Source organism: Aythya fuligula, chromosome 3 (genome assembly GCF_009819795.1).
Source record: "Aythya fuligula isolate bAytFul2 chromosome 3, bAytFul2.pri, whole genome shotgun sequence".
Classification (NCBI taxonomy): Eukaryota; Metazoa; Chordata; class Aves; order Anseriformes; family Anatidae; genus Aythya; species Aythya fuligula.
The window spans coordinates 81535084-81551792 of NC_045561.1; the positions used below are offsets into that span (position 1 = coordinate 81535084).

Here is a 16709-nt window from a genome sequence, read left to right on the forward strand (position 1 = left end):
TCCTCAAATTGAAATAATCACCCCTGAGACAAAATACTCTAATAAATGTTGAAGTGTCCCAGAATGTTAAATTATACTGAGACAATTTGGAGCAGGTGCAAAAACCACAGATCCATCGACTGCGTGGAAATCTGGCAGTTTATACAGCTGTGGATTTCATTCGTGTATCTTTCAGCTCCTCATGTTGTTATTATTGCATATATTGCAAAAACATTGATAATGACAATAGTGTTAAACTGCTACTGTGATGCTTCCAAAATGAGTAGTAGTAAACAAGCCAAAGCACAGAAAGCCCTGTAAATCTCTCTAACCTACCTGTCATTTCCAATATGAAAATCATCAACTTCATATAATTTAAGATGAAGTCCAGCAGTCACTAGGGCAACAACAGAATTTTCCATGAGAAGTATTTACCATGGAAAAATTTGCATCATTAAGTTCTTCAATGTCTTTATTTTTAATATAGAATTAAACCAAAAATGAAACATTTCAGCTCTATATGCTCAAAAGTCTAGATTTAAGATGAATTGCAAGTTACTGTAAGATCTAAAAGTGTTTCTCAAGTTGACGTTTCTTGAATGATTGCAACTGTAGGACACAGGATCTGAGAGCACAGAGATACCTCTTCGAATCCTATGTTCACATGGTGTGTTACGAATTAGAGAATCTTATGCATTGAACTGAAGGAACAAAGAAAGCTGAAATTAAAATATAAGAGTTTAATAAAACCAGCACAAGTATTTTTCCTGGTTAATTTGGCAGAATAAATGTTTTGGAAAGTGCTTTGGGAGCTGAATTCATTTGCTAAGTGAATTTCTCTAATTATTTTATTTTACTAAAATGAGATTTTAATAACCAGTTTCATAATCCCATATACTTTTGGCCTGAGTTATTTATTTCATCTCTATATGTATAGTCAGAGCATCTTACCGTTATGCTTTTATCATTTGTATCACAAGTGTGCAGTTCTCTGCTAAAAGCCAATATTGTGTGTGTACTGTTTTCCATGGCATATTCCAGATGGTAATCCTGTTGTGGGTCTTTTTTCAGTACTCTGTTTTCATCGGTAAAATAATCCTGTTGAAAATAAAAGGTGGACCGTCATTAAAAGGTAATATTAAGTAAAAAAAAAAAAAAAAAAAACTTTTTGTGGAATGCTGAATCCACTTAACATTGTTTTTATGTAAAATATTCAGGGATGACAGTTTGGGTGACACTAAACATTATTTTTTTGGATTAAAAATCTTCAAGAAAGCAAGTCTCCTTGGCAAGCAGCTTAAAAATGTCTTGAACAACTTTAACTGCCTGTACATGACTATGAAAATAAAGGCTGTACTCAACCAGTGAGCCTAAATTATCATAACTGGGGTGTTGTGAACTTTGGGGAAATTACAGAGGGAAAGAAATTCACTTAATACTCCAATCAACAAAATCACCGTTCCCTCTTTTCACGACTTTGTTTTTCCTACCCCACAAAAAGGAAACCTCTTGGATTAGAATCGATTGGAACCAGGAATCCTGCAGTTTAACCAGGATGAACAGTGCTTAGTGCACACAAAAGGTGCCTGGAGGGTTTTGGAGTTTATTTGTTGGTTTGGGGTTGGGTGGTTTTTCTTAGAGGAAAGGTTAAGAAAGATGATCCCCGGCTCAGCAGAAGCACAGTACAATGGAGGAGCTGAGCAGCAATGTTGGGTCATTAACCTCCTCACCCCAAATTCCTCCTGCCTGCGCAGCTGCAGTGGCCGCGCAGTGCCCCTCCGGCCTCCTCCTCTCTCTCCTCCAGCCTCCTCCTACCACTGCCTCCAAGGTGCATCCTCTGCTTGCCCGCCCATGAGTTTTAGGCTGTTTCTGCTCAGGCTGGGGCAGGGGTGGGTGGTTTGCAGGAACAGCTCTGAGCATACAGTCCTGGAGGAGAGCCTCTAGCCTTGGTTAGCAAAACACCTAATTTTTTCCATAATACACCACCTGATAGCAGGCAATTTTGTCTTTTTTTTTTTTTTTTTTTTTTTTAACATGTTACTGGCAGATGCCATTAATAGTGCACTGTCCTTAGCAAAATAACACAACACCTGCTGCTTCTTGAAGGCATTTAACTCAAGCTATTTGGATTTCCATTTCCTTTTAGAGGGATTTCTAGCTTTTACATCCCTTTGTTAAAGAGAAGACAACAAAGCTGAAAAACTGTAAAATGTTTTGCCCGAGTATCTTAATACTGGTAAAAGTGGCTGCCAGTTTTAATTCACTAAAGGATCATTTAGGAGCCACAATCTTCAACTTAACTGCACCCATGAAATCTTTGTGTGTACAAGAGACCATGTGCACACCAGTCACAGTTCATAGGCTGGTCTGCCTGTTATTGATGTACAAATAGCTGCATGCCCAAACATTTCATCAAGATATTTTAATTTAGATGAAAAATTTAATGAAATTATCTCATATAGGTTCAAGGAAGAAAAGGGTAAGAAGCAGATCATTTTATCAGTATGAAAACATTCAGATTTAGTTCTGTCTTCCTGTAACTATATTATTCAATATTTTTTCACCTCCAAAACAAATCTAAATAAAAAATAATTAAAAAATAAATAAAAAACGAAAGGTACTGAAAAGAGTCCTTTTCCCATCAGCACTTTTTTTGTGACTATAAGTGAATGAATACTTATATGAAAAAATACACACTTGGAAAAACTCTCATCAGAAAGAGCAAAAGAGAGGTCTGGGAGCTGGAGTTCTATGCTGAAAGAAAGGAAAGTGATGAGTTATGTTTGTTTAGAGAAAGAACAATGAATTTGCTCTTCCAGATGGAAATGATGGGCCTGTTCTGGGATGGTACTTGAAGGTGGGTATTTTATGGGAACAAAATGCTCAATTGCTCAATTTCACCCCTAAATCAGAGCGTGGACATAGACATTGTGTATCTACACAGAATACCATCCCTGTTCTGAAAACACATTTCTATGGAACCTCTGCTTTCATCCTAGAAATAGTAAGGGCTTATCTGGACTAGAATTGTATCCTTGTGAACATTGGCTTTTACGTAAGTGTGATATCTTTTCTGAAATGTTAGGTTAAACTGGAAGGAGGCATCCTTGTATTAGAATAAGCACCCAGAGATCCAAGAATAGCTTTTCCACATGGGATTGGGTTGAAAGTTTTTGCCTGAAACATCTGGGAAGGAAAGTTCAGAAATATAAAGCCAAGTTATGTGCGTACACTCAAATATTTTTCTGGTGATCTTCACCATTTCTTAAAATCTCTAAAGTATTTCTCTGTAACCCCCCCAAAAAATAAAAATAAAATAAAATAAAATAAAATAAAATAAAATAAAATAAAATAAAATAAAATAAAATAAAATAAAATAAAATAAAATAAAATAAAATAAAATAAAATAAAATAAAATAAAAAAGCAAGCATGTTATATAGCCCTGAACTCTACAAGCCTGCAGGGAGAGTGCAAGATAACTGGAAGAAGCTGTGTAATTAAGATATGGCTCAGATGTGCCTTGATAACGCAATTGTCAATGGAATGATTTCATTCTCCTGGATGACGGTCAAAGACAGGTCCCAGCTCCGGCTCACTGTAAGGGGCTCCCTTTGTGCCTGCAGGTGAGTGCTCTGGGGAAGGTGATCCCACTGCCCACATGGGTGCTCACTGCTGACCCTGCATCGCCTCTGCGGCACCTCGCTCCGTCACTCCCCGGAAAGTACTCTGTGGGTAGATTTTAATCTGACCAACTAACGTTAATCTTTCCCACGTGAAAACTTCTGTGAATTAATGAATTTGCTGGCTCTGCTTACTTCCTCTGCCTGATATACATCACCTTGAAACATCCCTTGACACCAGGATCCTGAGAATACCCAGGAAGCAAATTCATAAAACTCATGGGAAGATGGGGATGTTCCTGTATCGCCCAAGTCCTATAACTCCACTGAGTGCAATTGGGCAGCACTAGGGGAATCTAGCATGAATACATTTACCAGGAGCTATTTATGAATTATGAACTGCCTCTATTACTATTTTTATTTCTTTTGTTAAAAATTATCCAGACGTTCATCATAAAACTAAAATCAAATAATGTAACAAGAAAATTTCGGAGCAGCTCAGAATTTGATTGCTCAATCCCTGACATGAAAACAGCTTGTTAGCCACTTTGAAAACAAAACAAGGCCACGTTGCCAAAGCATTCTGATCTCTTTCTGTTCAAATAACAGACTATGTCAATCTATGCATGCTTTACTCAATTTATTCATAAGAGCTTACAAAACTTTAAGACACACATACACACATGTTTGTGTACCAACCTTAATGAACAAAAGGGGGTTATCAAAAAAGAAGACACACGGACAAGCTGTGATGCCACATCCTTTTCAACAGTATGTTGGAAAAGTAAGAAAAAATGTCTGGAAGTTGAAGTCATCTATGCTCATACTTGCTAAACAAAGTCTGTGTAAAGACTATTGTTTTTTAAACAATTATATTCATGCATTAGCATGGAACATACATAATGTGGATAACTTTCTTGCAACACAGGTAAGCCCCTTGTGATTTGGGTAGGTGGCATCACAAACATTAAAGACATAAAAATGTGTATCTAGAGATGCTTCCTTTCAGAAAGGAAAAATGGTAACAAATAAAAGTCCTGTGGACTATGGTGTAACACCACATTACCACATTCGGACAGCCTATACTCCACTTAAATCCTTGTGTCTGCTCATGGGAGAAAGCTTGGTTCCTCTGAAGGCATGTAAATGTGACTTACAAGGCCAAAGGACAGCACAGAGGATGAACGCACCAGAAGCCAGACATCAGGCATCTGGGGTTCAGCTCAACAGAAGGAATCTAAATATGGTCCTGAATGCTCTCAGAGATAGTCTGCTGTAACACAGAACTCACCTAAATTTGCAAGTTTCACACATTTAATTCTGTTGAGAAAGGAGTGGGACATTTTCATCAACAGAATCACAGTGCTTCAATATCCATCACAGATGGTCTGAAACCTGCCTCATTTCAGAACAGTTTATTCTTCCTACCAAATAGGAAAAGGCACTAATATGGCTACATCTTTTACAAAGATTTGGTTTTGGCATGCCATACAGTCGGAAAACCTGTGTGTTTTGTGGGCAAGATTATACTGATACAAATAATTCTGAATTTAATGGAGTTCCAACACAGATCAGTAATAATTATCAGGTCCTTAATACTGAATTTCTGAAACACTCAGCAAAAACCTGTAAATACAGCTTTATTTACTGTCAGCCCCTGAATCCAGATTCTTTGGTTTCTTATGCACACACAGAATATATATGTGAAATAAAGATAAAGCTTCTAAGTTTTACATCAATTTTACAGAAGCATAGGAGTTATAGAAAGAAGGTAAAGCTGTAATGACTATTTTTCTGGTTCAAACATCTTATTTTGATTGTTTAAACAATAAGTGTTTTAAACAAAGATTTGGAAGCATTATTTGTCATGCCATGAAATAACTAAGATGTTGTTCTTATTTTACAATTTACTTAGATAAACTGTTTACTTTTGAAACATTGAAAGCTTCTGCACTCCCATTGATTATATTGGGCATGCTGGCATTTTAAATTGGGGGCTATGCTGTGAGATCAAATAGTTAGGTATCTCGTTCCTTATGCTACCTAGAAGTTGAAATAACTTACAGAAAATGAAAAATCTTCTTGATTGTACAAGTTCTTGTATGTTCTTTTCCAGAAGTGAGGCCCATCATACTGCACAGTTTTTCAGATCCTATTAACCTCCTTCTTTCTCAAAAAAAAAATGTTGTGTGGCATAAACAGTTTCTGATTGTTGTGCTACAAAGATGGGAAGAATAATTTCTTAAGGTTGTTAAAAAATAAAATAAAATAAAATAAAATAAAATAAAATAAAATAAAATAAAATAAAATAAAATAAAATAAAATAAAATAAAATAAAATAAAAGATGCAAATGGGCTTTTTTATCCTCAGAGAATGTAAGCACAGCTGCACCAAGAAGCCTGACCTGAAAAGCACTACCAGCTGTTATTGCATACTTGAACAGGTGTTTATAGGACTCCCTCCCCAGATCTTTACAATGTACAAGCTCGTTTTGTTTATGGTATCCATTTCCCATGCTAAATTATATACAGCACCTTTCAACCTAAAGGAGCAGCGAACAGCTTCCAAACTGTGGCCCATCCAGCAATCGTCTTGCAGGCTTGGCTTGGGAGCAGCTCTGATTTATGTGTGTTGCCCCCCTCCAGCCAGGAGCTCCCTGCCATTCCAGCAGCAGTGGAAGAGTTGCAAGCAAGTCAAAGGACAAGCTAGGAATGGGAAATGAGGGAAAAATCAAGCTTTGTCACATCTAGTCTTCACCTGTGGTCTGCAGGCAGCTCGTGCAGTTTTGAATATCCCCAGACTACCCATCTGATGTTATCTGAGATGGGGGCTGAAGACGAGACTGGCAAAGGAATTCGGAAGCTGCAACCAACACGAAAGTTGGCAGAAGAGATCTATCCTAGTATAAATAGGATGGATAAATTGCCATAGTGTGCAAAAGAAGTGACCAAAACTTCTGTCTGAAATCAGCACCAAGCTATGTCTTTCTGGGTTTCCAAAAAAATAACTGTGGTTAACATTTCTCTTTTTTATTGTTGCATTTAATTCAGATGGAATCCTGCTGCTCATGGTTCCAGCACACACTGGATATTACCATATAAAACAAAAAAAAAAAAAAAAAACACACAACTGTTTGTACATTGTATTTGGCAAGAAGTAAACAGAGCATGAGTTTACAAATAAGCAAACAAACTTTTTTCAACCCCAAATAATTACAGCTTGAGTTCAAGGCAAAGATCGTACTATACTCTTATACTCCTATGTCAGTGAAAAGCAAAGCCCACCCCCAGAAAACTAACATGAAGTAGTAGGAGTCTGAAAGCACCACTGCTTCATGTAGGAACACCTTGAGAGCATTCCAGTTGACTGATCCAAATCTTGGGATTGGCCTGCAAATGGAAAAATATCCACAGAAAAAGGTACAGCAGCAGCAATCAAACAGCTGCAAGAAGTTCCTGAAGTCAGTGGGATCAGTAAGTTCAGCTGCTGCCCTGTAAGCAGACTGGTCAGAGCTAATGGACTGATTTGTTGGGTGTGTGTTTTTTTTTAACCTACACACCAGATTAGCATGAGATGATTCATTTCTTCCTGAGAAGCCCAGATCTTAGTCACAGGGACAGCACTGACAAGCTGCATCTCCTCCTGGTATGGTTCCAGCTACACTGCCTGAGATACACTGGAGTCAATGTAGCTTGTTTACTTCAGGTATACTGCTAACTGTCACAAGGATGGAACATTTTTATCTGTAACAAATAATAATTGGGGGGGGCGGCTGTTTTTTAAATGTACACACATACAGACACACATTTTCCACTTCTGTGTTTATGTACCCAGATAATGCATGCACATGTGTGTACATGTACAGATATTGGCTTTGAAAAAAAAAAAAAAAAAAAAGCATTTTTTATACATGAAACAATTATTTACTGAGAGACACGTCTTTGCTCATGTAAGCTGTAAGTCGAATACACTTCAGTGTATTTCTCATATCTTGTTTGATGCTGCCCAGGGCTGCCATCCAGTAGCCAACAACCTGTAGAAACCCTTGGTTTCTGTGGCACCCATGGAACATACAAAAACTTCACTTTCTACACACACAAATGAAAAGCACTGAATCATGGCGGGCTCTCTAGCTTGCCACACACAGGTGTAAGAAGCATCAGCAGTTGAAATATGGCATTGCTTATCAGCATGGAGAATTCGACTTTGCAACAGAGTCCCAAGGAGTCTTTACATCAAGAATAAATGTTGATTTTGGAATTTATACTCCAATTATATCAGAAGTTACAGAGCTAGATTAAAGGCTATCCTAACACAGACTAGACAAAACATGTCGCAATGTGTTTTAAGGGAAAGAAAACTGTAACTAGGAGATACTGCATGATCCAATCTCACAACTATACTTTATCACTAAGAACTTTCCTTATACGGGAACCCATTTAAACAGCACAAGTTTTCTTGTTTTAATAACTTTAATTACTTCAATTATGAGGAAGTTTTCAAAACACTGCAGGGATTTTGAAGCACAAATATTAATGAGACTTGTTCCCAACATTTTCTCTATGTGCTTTCAAAAATCTCCCCTCATCCCTCTCCTATTTCTAAGATATGGCTTATATGGAGAATAAAACCATTACCCTGTAATTTTAAGCCTTTGCATCACTCATGGTGGCTACTTTTCCATATTGCTCCAGGTGTGAAGCTCTGCCAGTAAGAGGTACTTATTTTTGTGGAGCTGTAAAAGTTTCCTTGGTGTTGCCAAAATCCAATCTGCAAGCAACACACCAGGTATTTTGGAAACAAACAAACAAACAAAAAACAGCTTGCAAAACAGACCCCTGAGGCCTGCAAAACACAAGAGCTCCAGAATTATTCTCATCTTCTGTTCACCAATTGTTGCTTCCTTGTCCTAACTATTGTACCTCTGAAAGGGAAATACAAAGCACCCAGCCGGTGGAGATGTACGCTGTAGCGTCTCTTAATGCCCCACATTGAAGCCAAGAGGGCTCATTAGTCATCTGGAGATTTTGCCACAATGCCCGAAGGCATGAAATACCTCCAACAAAGCACCGACTGAGATATGTCAGTGTGGCACTCACTTTGCATCTCTCTTTTGGTGCCTTTCAAGTTGTTTTCTAAACACTTCTTTTGTTGCTGTTGGCATGAGTGCACTTAAAAGCAGCATATCGTTAAGTACAGAGAATGCTCACTGTTTTCTGTCCTTTAAAATCTCTTCCAAGTACTTCCCTGTGAGCAATTAAGCTAACTCCATGGGATACATTTGATAACAGATATTCTTTAGTTTGGGTGACAGTTAACAAGCAAGGCTGTAATGAATAATAAAGTACTTTTTAGTGACACACAGTCCTTATTCACCCTGAGTAGGGACTATTTTTGTGCAAGTTCAACAGAAGACTCTAACAATGCAACTCTCTTGTATAACTTGCACAAAATAGCCATTCATCAAGGAGGATTACTCTCCCCAAAATGGGGCTCTCAGCAGCTACGTGCTGTGGGTGGGGATGCACAATTCCAGACAGGGGTGGAGACCAAGGAAAAGGCATGGGTCTAGCATGAAAATGCATGCTGTGTCAATTCATAAGCATACACACACACACACACACAAAGAAGAAGGCAGGAAGGAACGCTAAATGCAAAAGCTGGAGCTGTCCCAAAAACTTTTATGAAGAGCAACACATGCTGCAAGTGACCACAGCAATATTGCAGGGAACATTTTGCTGAGTACGAGCTATTCTTCCAAGCCCACCCCCTCCCTACAATGATAAAGGTAGCTCTCAGCTCTTCAATACCAGACCCTGTTGGTATCTTCTACTTTTTCTCAAACATGCTCACCCAAACCCCACGTAGTCTGCAACTGTGCATGATGGGACTCTTAGGGACATGCTAGAATTAAGTGCTCACTGATCTGCTTCTTTTTGGTGGAGGTGGCTCCCTCAAAATACAACACTGATGTGCATGTATGCATGCATGCACGCACGCTATGTCTTCTACGCCCTCCCCAAAGATGTCTAGGTTCCTGTTCCAAATACTGACTTCCCAAAATGTTACGATAATCAGTGTGTAATTTGAGAATCATTCAAAACCTCTTCAAAAAGCTACTCCAGTACTTCTCTCACATGGCATCGTAACACTTTTTACCTTAATATACTTAGAGAAAACTAAAATTATGTCTTTTGCATCTTTCCAGTCTTTACTCATTATGCCAGACCTCCTTTTCCTTAAATACAGTTCAGACATGGAAAAGCAAAGTAAAACAAGTAACCCACTACACCAAAGATCACAAAACGTCTAAAAACCAATAAAGTAAAATCCAATTTCAGATATCCAGAACTTTTGAGTCATCAGATTTTTTAAAGGAAAGGCACTGCCTGCTGATGGCGGGAATCACATCTGTTTGCTGTGAGAGGATGAAGAATAAATGCCAGAGGAAATGTTCTCTCTCCTCTCTGAAAATGAACTGGAACTTTTCCTCTGCCTCTGTACATTGCTCTCTCACAAACCAGGGAGTATCTGCTGTTAGTTCCTTTACAGAGGGTGGTAGTCTAACTTCATTTACATGTCTGCTCCCACAAGAGGACTCTTCCCTCTGAGAACACTTTCTATTTTTAGAGGAGGAGAGAGGATTTAAGGTGGGGAAAAAGCTAAATTCTCTTAAGAGACTAGCAATTTTAATGCCCACTTGAAAGGCTATAAAGGTGTTTCAGAACAACTTCGAAAAATCAGGCCACTAACTAGCGTCTCAAAACTGTGAAAGAAACCAGAAAATGACCCTTCTAAGAGTTTAGACCACGATGCACATTTTCCGATTGATGATCATGGAAAAAAAACATATTTCTAAAACCGAAAAGAAAAGTAAGTTCTTTCATTATATGGTGTACAAATCTTCCAGTGTGCAGCTAGGCATAAAACCACACACTTCCAAGGCCGCTATCTATGAAAAAAAAAATAAATCTTTTTAGTAGCACATAATGTAAATGATGATATACAATTAATAAATGAAGTGTTTTAAAAATATTAACTATGTGTCTAAGTAAAGAATTAGACACTATTAAAATAGGATTCTGGAACAAGGTATTTGTTTTATATCAGTCTGTATTGCCTGTCCAGAAAAAAAAAAAAAAAAACAAAAAAAAAACCTTTGGACAAATTTCGTTTCTTCAAAGCGTTTAGGCTATCCTCTTTGTTTCTCACCTTTCCTTCTTTCAGTGAAGGCACAGAAATATTTTTAACAGACCACCTTTTTTTAAAAGACCTCCTCCCAGTTTAAAAATAAACCTTTCTTTGCTGCCTAACTGGAGAAGAAATGGGGATAGGGAAAATACCAAGATGCCAGCAAGCTTAACAGATAGAAGTTATTTCTTCTGTGCCTTATCTACTCCAGAGCGTAACACAATAACTCATAGCACTTTGCATAGCAGATGTTTATGTGTTAAATTAGTGTTTCAGGAAAAGTATCAGCTGTTCCCTGACAGGAGGCACTTGCTACAGTCTTTCCCCTTTCTCTCCGTTTTCTATTTGCCATGTGATGTCTTTGGATGAAGAATGAAATTCTGTATACACGATATTTTTAAGGATGCTGAAAACCTATGAGGGATGTTGAAAAGAGCCACAAAAGCACAGTGAGTGCTGGAGAAAATGACCTGCAGTGGGATACATACAGAGATGGATCTATTTATTTTATGCAAAAGAAAATAGAGGAGTGACTTGATTACAGCATATAAATTATTTTATGGGAGCTGGGTGAAGGAGACAGACTTTTAAATCTGGCAGAGAAAATGCATATCTGGAATCTGAACCTAGCCAGACAAATACTGGAAATGAGGAAGGGCAAAGGCTTGCCACTGCCACAGACTACCAAGGGAAGTGATGGATTCTCCCCTGGTGTCACTGGACACCTTTGGTTTGGATGCCTTTCCAAAATGCTTGCTTGGAAAAAGAGGATAGCCAAATTTTAGCCAAACAGAAAGTTTGGTTTCTTTTAATGCTTAAGATGTGTATCTTCTGAACTGTAGGGCTCCAGCAAGCCTCACATTCTGCACCTCTAAGAGCCATGCTGCTCAATGACTAGAATGGGTTTTCTTCTTATTATTAGGGGTTTGTTTGGACTGAGGTTTTCTGAAAAAAGAATAATCTTCACTTTGAAATACGAGAAAAAAATATTCTGGAAATCGTTAGTTTGAACTTAAATAAGACACATATTTCGCTAAACTTGATGTAGTAAACTAATAGGAGAAAATATAGGAGAAAAATATATTTATGCTAAAAGCACCCTTTTTCTAGAAAAGGTTTGATTTTATAGCCTTGACAAACAGTAGAGAGAGATTCTTAGGCATTTGGTTTTCTTATGGCAAAAAGTTAGTTAAAATCCATACTCTTACAAAAGAAAACTCTCAAAATTTAAGCAGCAGCTTCAAAGATCAGCTAGCTCCAACGAAATGAAGCAAGACAGCTCCTCGACTGTACCGGGCATTACTCTGCCCTTAAATTGTCTCTATAAAAGTTGTTATCCAGGCAAGGAGGGTGACAGGTCGCCACGCCGAGCCTTACTCCCCTCTCTGTCTCACGGGACGTGCTGTCCCTGCTCCCTGGCCCCACAGCAATCCCCCCAGGCAGGGGCTCAGGGGGAGACCGGCGGCGAGGGTCCCTTTCCCCAGTGCCTCTCGGAGCGGAGCTTCTCTGCAAGCCCCGGCTGAGCCCACGTCCCCAGCCACGGCCTCAGCAACACCTAGACAGCTAGGGGAAAATATCTAGGGATTTACACCAAGGCTGCCGGACTCTTCGGGGGTCACTTTGCCAGGCGAGGGACAAGTGGCGTGCCCTTTTCGGTGGCAAGGTCGGAGCATCTCCGGGTGAGGCGAGGAGGAAGACAAAGGCCGGGGCCAGCGGGGGCTGTTCCCGGAGCCACGTCCATCGGCAGCCCGGGGCGTTATAGGGAGCGAGCAGGGAGCGAGCAGGGAGCAAGCCCGGCCGGCGCCGAGCAGGGCGAGGGGAGCGGGGGAGCCGTGCGGGAGGCAGGGGGAGGCCGGCAGCGGGGGGCTGCGGGAGAACCGGGGGTCGGGGAAAGGAGGCTGGCGGGGCAAGGGGGCTCGGGGCAGGGCAGGGGAGCGGAGCGGGGGGTGCCGTCTCGGGGAAGGAGCCGGTCCTTACCTGCAGGTAGGGCTGTCCCCCCTCCACGCCCCCCACCACGATGTCCGCCGAGGCCATGCCGCCGCTGGCCGAGAGCCCGAAGCCCACGTAGCCGCGGGTGCGCACCTCCAGGCGGAAGGCGAGGGCGCTGCCGCGGCGGCCCCAGCGCAGGAGGTAGGCGGCCGCCCCGTCGAGCAGGGCGCTGTGCGGGTAGCTCCGCGACGGGGACCCGGAGCCGGCGGCCAGCAGGGCGCCCAGCACCGGCACCAGCGCCCAGGGGCGCAGCCGCCGCATCCTCTCGCCACGCGTGTGAGTGTGCGAGGCGTGTGCGCTGCCCGGGCGGCCCGGGGGGGGCCGGGAGCCCCGCTCACCCCGCCCCCGCTGCGGGCGGCACCGCGCCGGCCGGACGGCCCCGTCGGGGGTGCGCGCACCGGGGCCGCCGCCGCCGCTCTGGTCGCCCCTCGGTGCCCGCCCCTCGGTGCCCACCCCTCGTGGGGGTCCCGTCGGCAGGACCTCGGCATCGCCCCCTTTCCCCCCGACGGGGGAAGCCCCGAGGTGCGCAGGCAGCCCGAGGTCCGCTTGGCAAAGAAGGCGCTGGGCTGCTGGAGGTGCTTTGTGCGAGGTGAAACTTACCGGGAAGAGCCCGGCAGCGCTCAGCGGGAGCGAAACGCGTGCTGCCTGGCAGCCGGCCGGGGTCTTGAGGGCTGCCGACACGAACAGCACCGGGGCAAACAGCAGCACACACCGCCGTGTGAGCCACACATCGAACTAAACACCCCTAAAATAGGAAACCTTAAAGAAAGACAGAAAGAAAGAGAGAGAGAGAGAGAGAGAGAGAGAGAGAAAGAAGCACCAAAAATTATTTTCACCTAAAACGTCATAAGAAAAAAAGGTACCGGTGAAATGGAAATCATTTTCAAAGGGAAAATTTTCTGTGGCCTTTCTTCCCGCTACAGCAGTAACTTCAATACTGCAAACTCGGGCAACTCACAAAATAGAAAACGATGAGATGTCAGCTTGTAAGGTTCTTGTCTCAAAGCCAGCTAACAGCTACAAGGGGATGGGGATGAATCTAAGCAGAAGCTGCAAGGGCACGATACTTCTGCAGGCCACAGGTGTGGCCTCAGCACTCAAGTGTGGGACGCATCCTTAGTAAAACCACGTCTTACAGAGTTGCGCAAAATATTCTTATGTTTTATGAATGGAGGATATTTCCCAAAACGTTTATTCTGTTCTTACACAACAGAAAACCTAAGGTAAAGTTTCAGTCCTGTGGACACCATGAGCTCAGGCACCAACCTCACTCCCAGACCAATGGAGTGAGGTGCACAACTGGGAGGAGAGCTGTCGTCGTTCAACTGTGACAGTAGCCACCACTTGTGCAGAAAAAAAATGGAAAATACTTATTTAAATGTACCCTGTGATGATTAGTAGAGATGATACTGACATCTTAGAATGTACATGACACGGGATATTCTTTTGTAGAGAGCATCTCAGGAAGCCCAGTATGCACGGGGAACAGAAGCAGGGTTCCCAGGCAGCAGGGATGCTGGGGCCAAGGGGAAGTGGAGGTGGAGGGAGGTGAGCACTGAGGAGGCTGCCCACAGGCTGTGCCACACAGGAGCAGACAGGAAACTGAAGAGCAGGCTCCCATGAACCTAGGCTCTGGGTCAGCTGAGATCATTCCAGTAAATTCAGACGAAAGCCGAGACTGCAGCACCGCCTCATAACTTGGGCAAGCTGCAGAGAAGATGACCAGAGGTTTGTTATTGCGGGGTTGGTAAAAGTGGAGATACTACAGGGAAGTCTGGTGTTTCAGGTGAGCTGCAGGGAGCCCAGCCTTGGAGCGGGACAGCCCCCAGCAGCCTGGCGTGCAGGCTAGCATCCTGTGCCTGCAGAGCCCACGGCCAGGGCTTCCCTGCTCCACCACGACTCAGCAGCTAGCCGCAGACTGCTGCTGGGCTTTATTTTATTTTGTGGGGAAAAATGGCATTCTGGAGGCTGAGGGCTGGGACAGAAACAATACTAGAGTTCCTGCAGTGCCCTCTGGGACCAAATGAACTTCTCTCCATGCCGCTCAAGGGTCAGCCTGCACCTTCAGAGCTGCAGAGAGCTGCTCCTGAAGGCTTTATTCACAAGCCTTGGTGACCCTTCACCAACATCTGGGGATGCTAACCTGTCCTCCAGTGACTGAGCTGAGCCCAGTGGCACTGCTTATCCCATTGTAGTGTGCATGAATCTGTAACTCGAAGAGTGCGGGAATAGCAGGCCTGCTGCTTTCCAACCTCCAGCAGATATTTTTCCATCAAAACAAACCATCCAAACAGTTTTGCACAGCTGGTGTGCTTGATCTACAAATACAGTGACAAAACCAACCTTTTTGTACTTGCTGCTGTTTATAATCCTAAGAACAATACCAATGTAATAAAACTTTCCTAGTGGTGTTAGAAGAGGCACATTATGGGTAGAGAAGTGCAACCCGAAATCTCACAATAGGATACTTCAGTGACAAAACAATGTTTTTATTTCTTTATTTTTTTTCATCAGAATGAGACCAAACTCATACAAAAGTGCATTTTAAATCTGATCCTTGTCCTAGAAGCAATGCTGCAGGCAGGAGTGGGAAGCAACATCAGGTCACCACCTTCTCCTGGATGAACCCAATCCCACCTCTTCTCTTTCAGAAGGCAGCCACCTCACCAAGCACAGAGTGATTCAGTGAGTGCTTTCCCTCTTTAGATTTCTTACTGACATTATAGAAGATGATCTTGCCTGACAGAATTACACAGCATTGCCCGTATACTAAAATACTGTGTAAAAATATGTCATTCTTGTTCATGTCACAAACATTTGAGAAAAAAAGTGCAAGATCTATAAAGCATTAAAAACTTATGTCGTGGTTCCGCTCGAGTGGGCAGCCGAGCTCCACCACAGCCGCTCTCTCACTCCCCCTCCTCAAAGAGGAATGGGGAGAAAATATGTGAAAAGGGCTCAAGGATTGAGATAAGGACGAGAAAATCACGCAATAATTATTGTAACGGGCAAAACAGACTCGGCATAAGGAGATAGTAAGATTTATTGCCTACAACTAACAAGCGAGAGAAGTGAGAAAACAAAGGAAAAAAAAAAAAAAACAAAAGCACCTTCCCCCCCCATCCACCCTTTTCCACCTCCTCCCCCCGAGCGGCGCAGGGGAACGGGGAATGGGGGTTATGGTCAGTCTACAGCACTTCTTCTCTGCCGCTCCTTCTCGGTCACTCTCGTCCCCTGTGCTGTGGGGTCCCACCCACGGGATGCAGTCCTTGATGAACTGATCCGGCGTGGGCTTCCCACAGGCAGCAGCTCTTCCAGAACTGCTCCAGATATGGGTCCGTACCACGGGGTCCATCCCTCAGGAGAAAACTGCTCCAACCTGGCTCCCCTACGGGCAGCAGCTCCTGCCAGATCACCTGCTCCTGCGTGGGCTCCTCTCCACTGGCTACAGGTCCGGCCCGGAATCTGCTCCGGCAGGGGTCTTCCACAGGCGGCAGCCTCCGTCGGTGCAGGGCCACCTGCTCCACCGTGGTCTCCTCCACGGGCTGCAGCATGGAACCCTGCTCCACCGTGGTACTCCATGGGCTGCAGGGGGACATCCTGCTTCACCATGGTCCTCACCACAGGCCGCAGGGGACTTCTGCTCCGGCGCCTGGAGCACCTCTCCCCCTCCTTCTACACTGACCTTGGTGCAAGGCTGTTCTCCCACTCCCTTGACTCTCCCGGCTGCTGTGTGGCGCAGCGTTTTTTCCCTGTCTTAAATATGCTCTCACAGAGGCGCAAAACAACATCGCTTATTGGCTCGGATCTGGAAAACAATGGGGCCCTTCCCAAACATGGGGCAGCTTCTAGATCTTTCTCACAGAAACCACCCCTATGGCTCCCTGCTACCAAAACCTTGCCACGTAAACCCACTACAACTTATTAC

The 16709-nt window shown here is 43.1% G+C and overlaps 1 protein-coding gene across 2 annotated transcripts in view; it reads right to left on the reverse strand.

The window, feature by feature from the left end:
• MOXD1 (monooxygenase DBH like 1) overlaps nucleotides 1-16709 on the reverse strand; it is a 72341-nt gene that overhangs the window by 41506 nt on the left and 14126 nt on the right. The window contains exons 1-2 of one of the 2 annotated variants that reach the window (XM_032183506.1): nucleotides 12770-13042; nucleotides 931-1077 (exon numbers count right to left, since the gene is read on the reverse strand). In XM_032183506.1, the coding sequence (XP_032039397.1) occupies nucleotides 931-1077; nucleotides 12770-13042 (420 nt within the window). Of the gene's footprint in view, nucleotides 1-930; nucleotides 1078-12769; nucleotides 13043-16709 lie in introns of those variants that run through there. The other variant, XM_032183507.1, reaches the window with a different exon arrangement.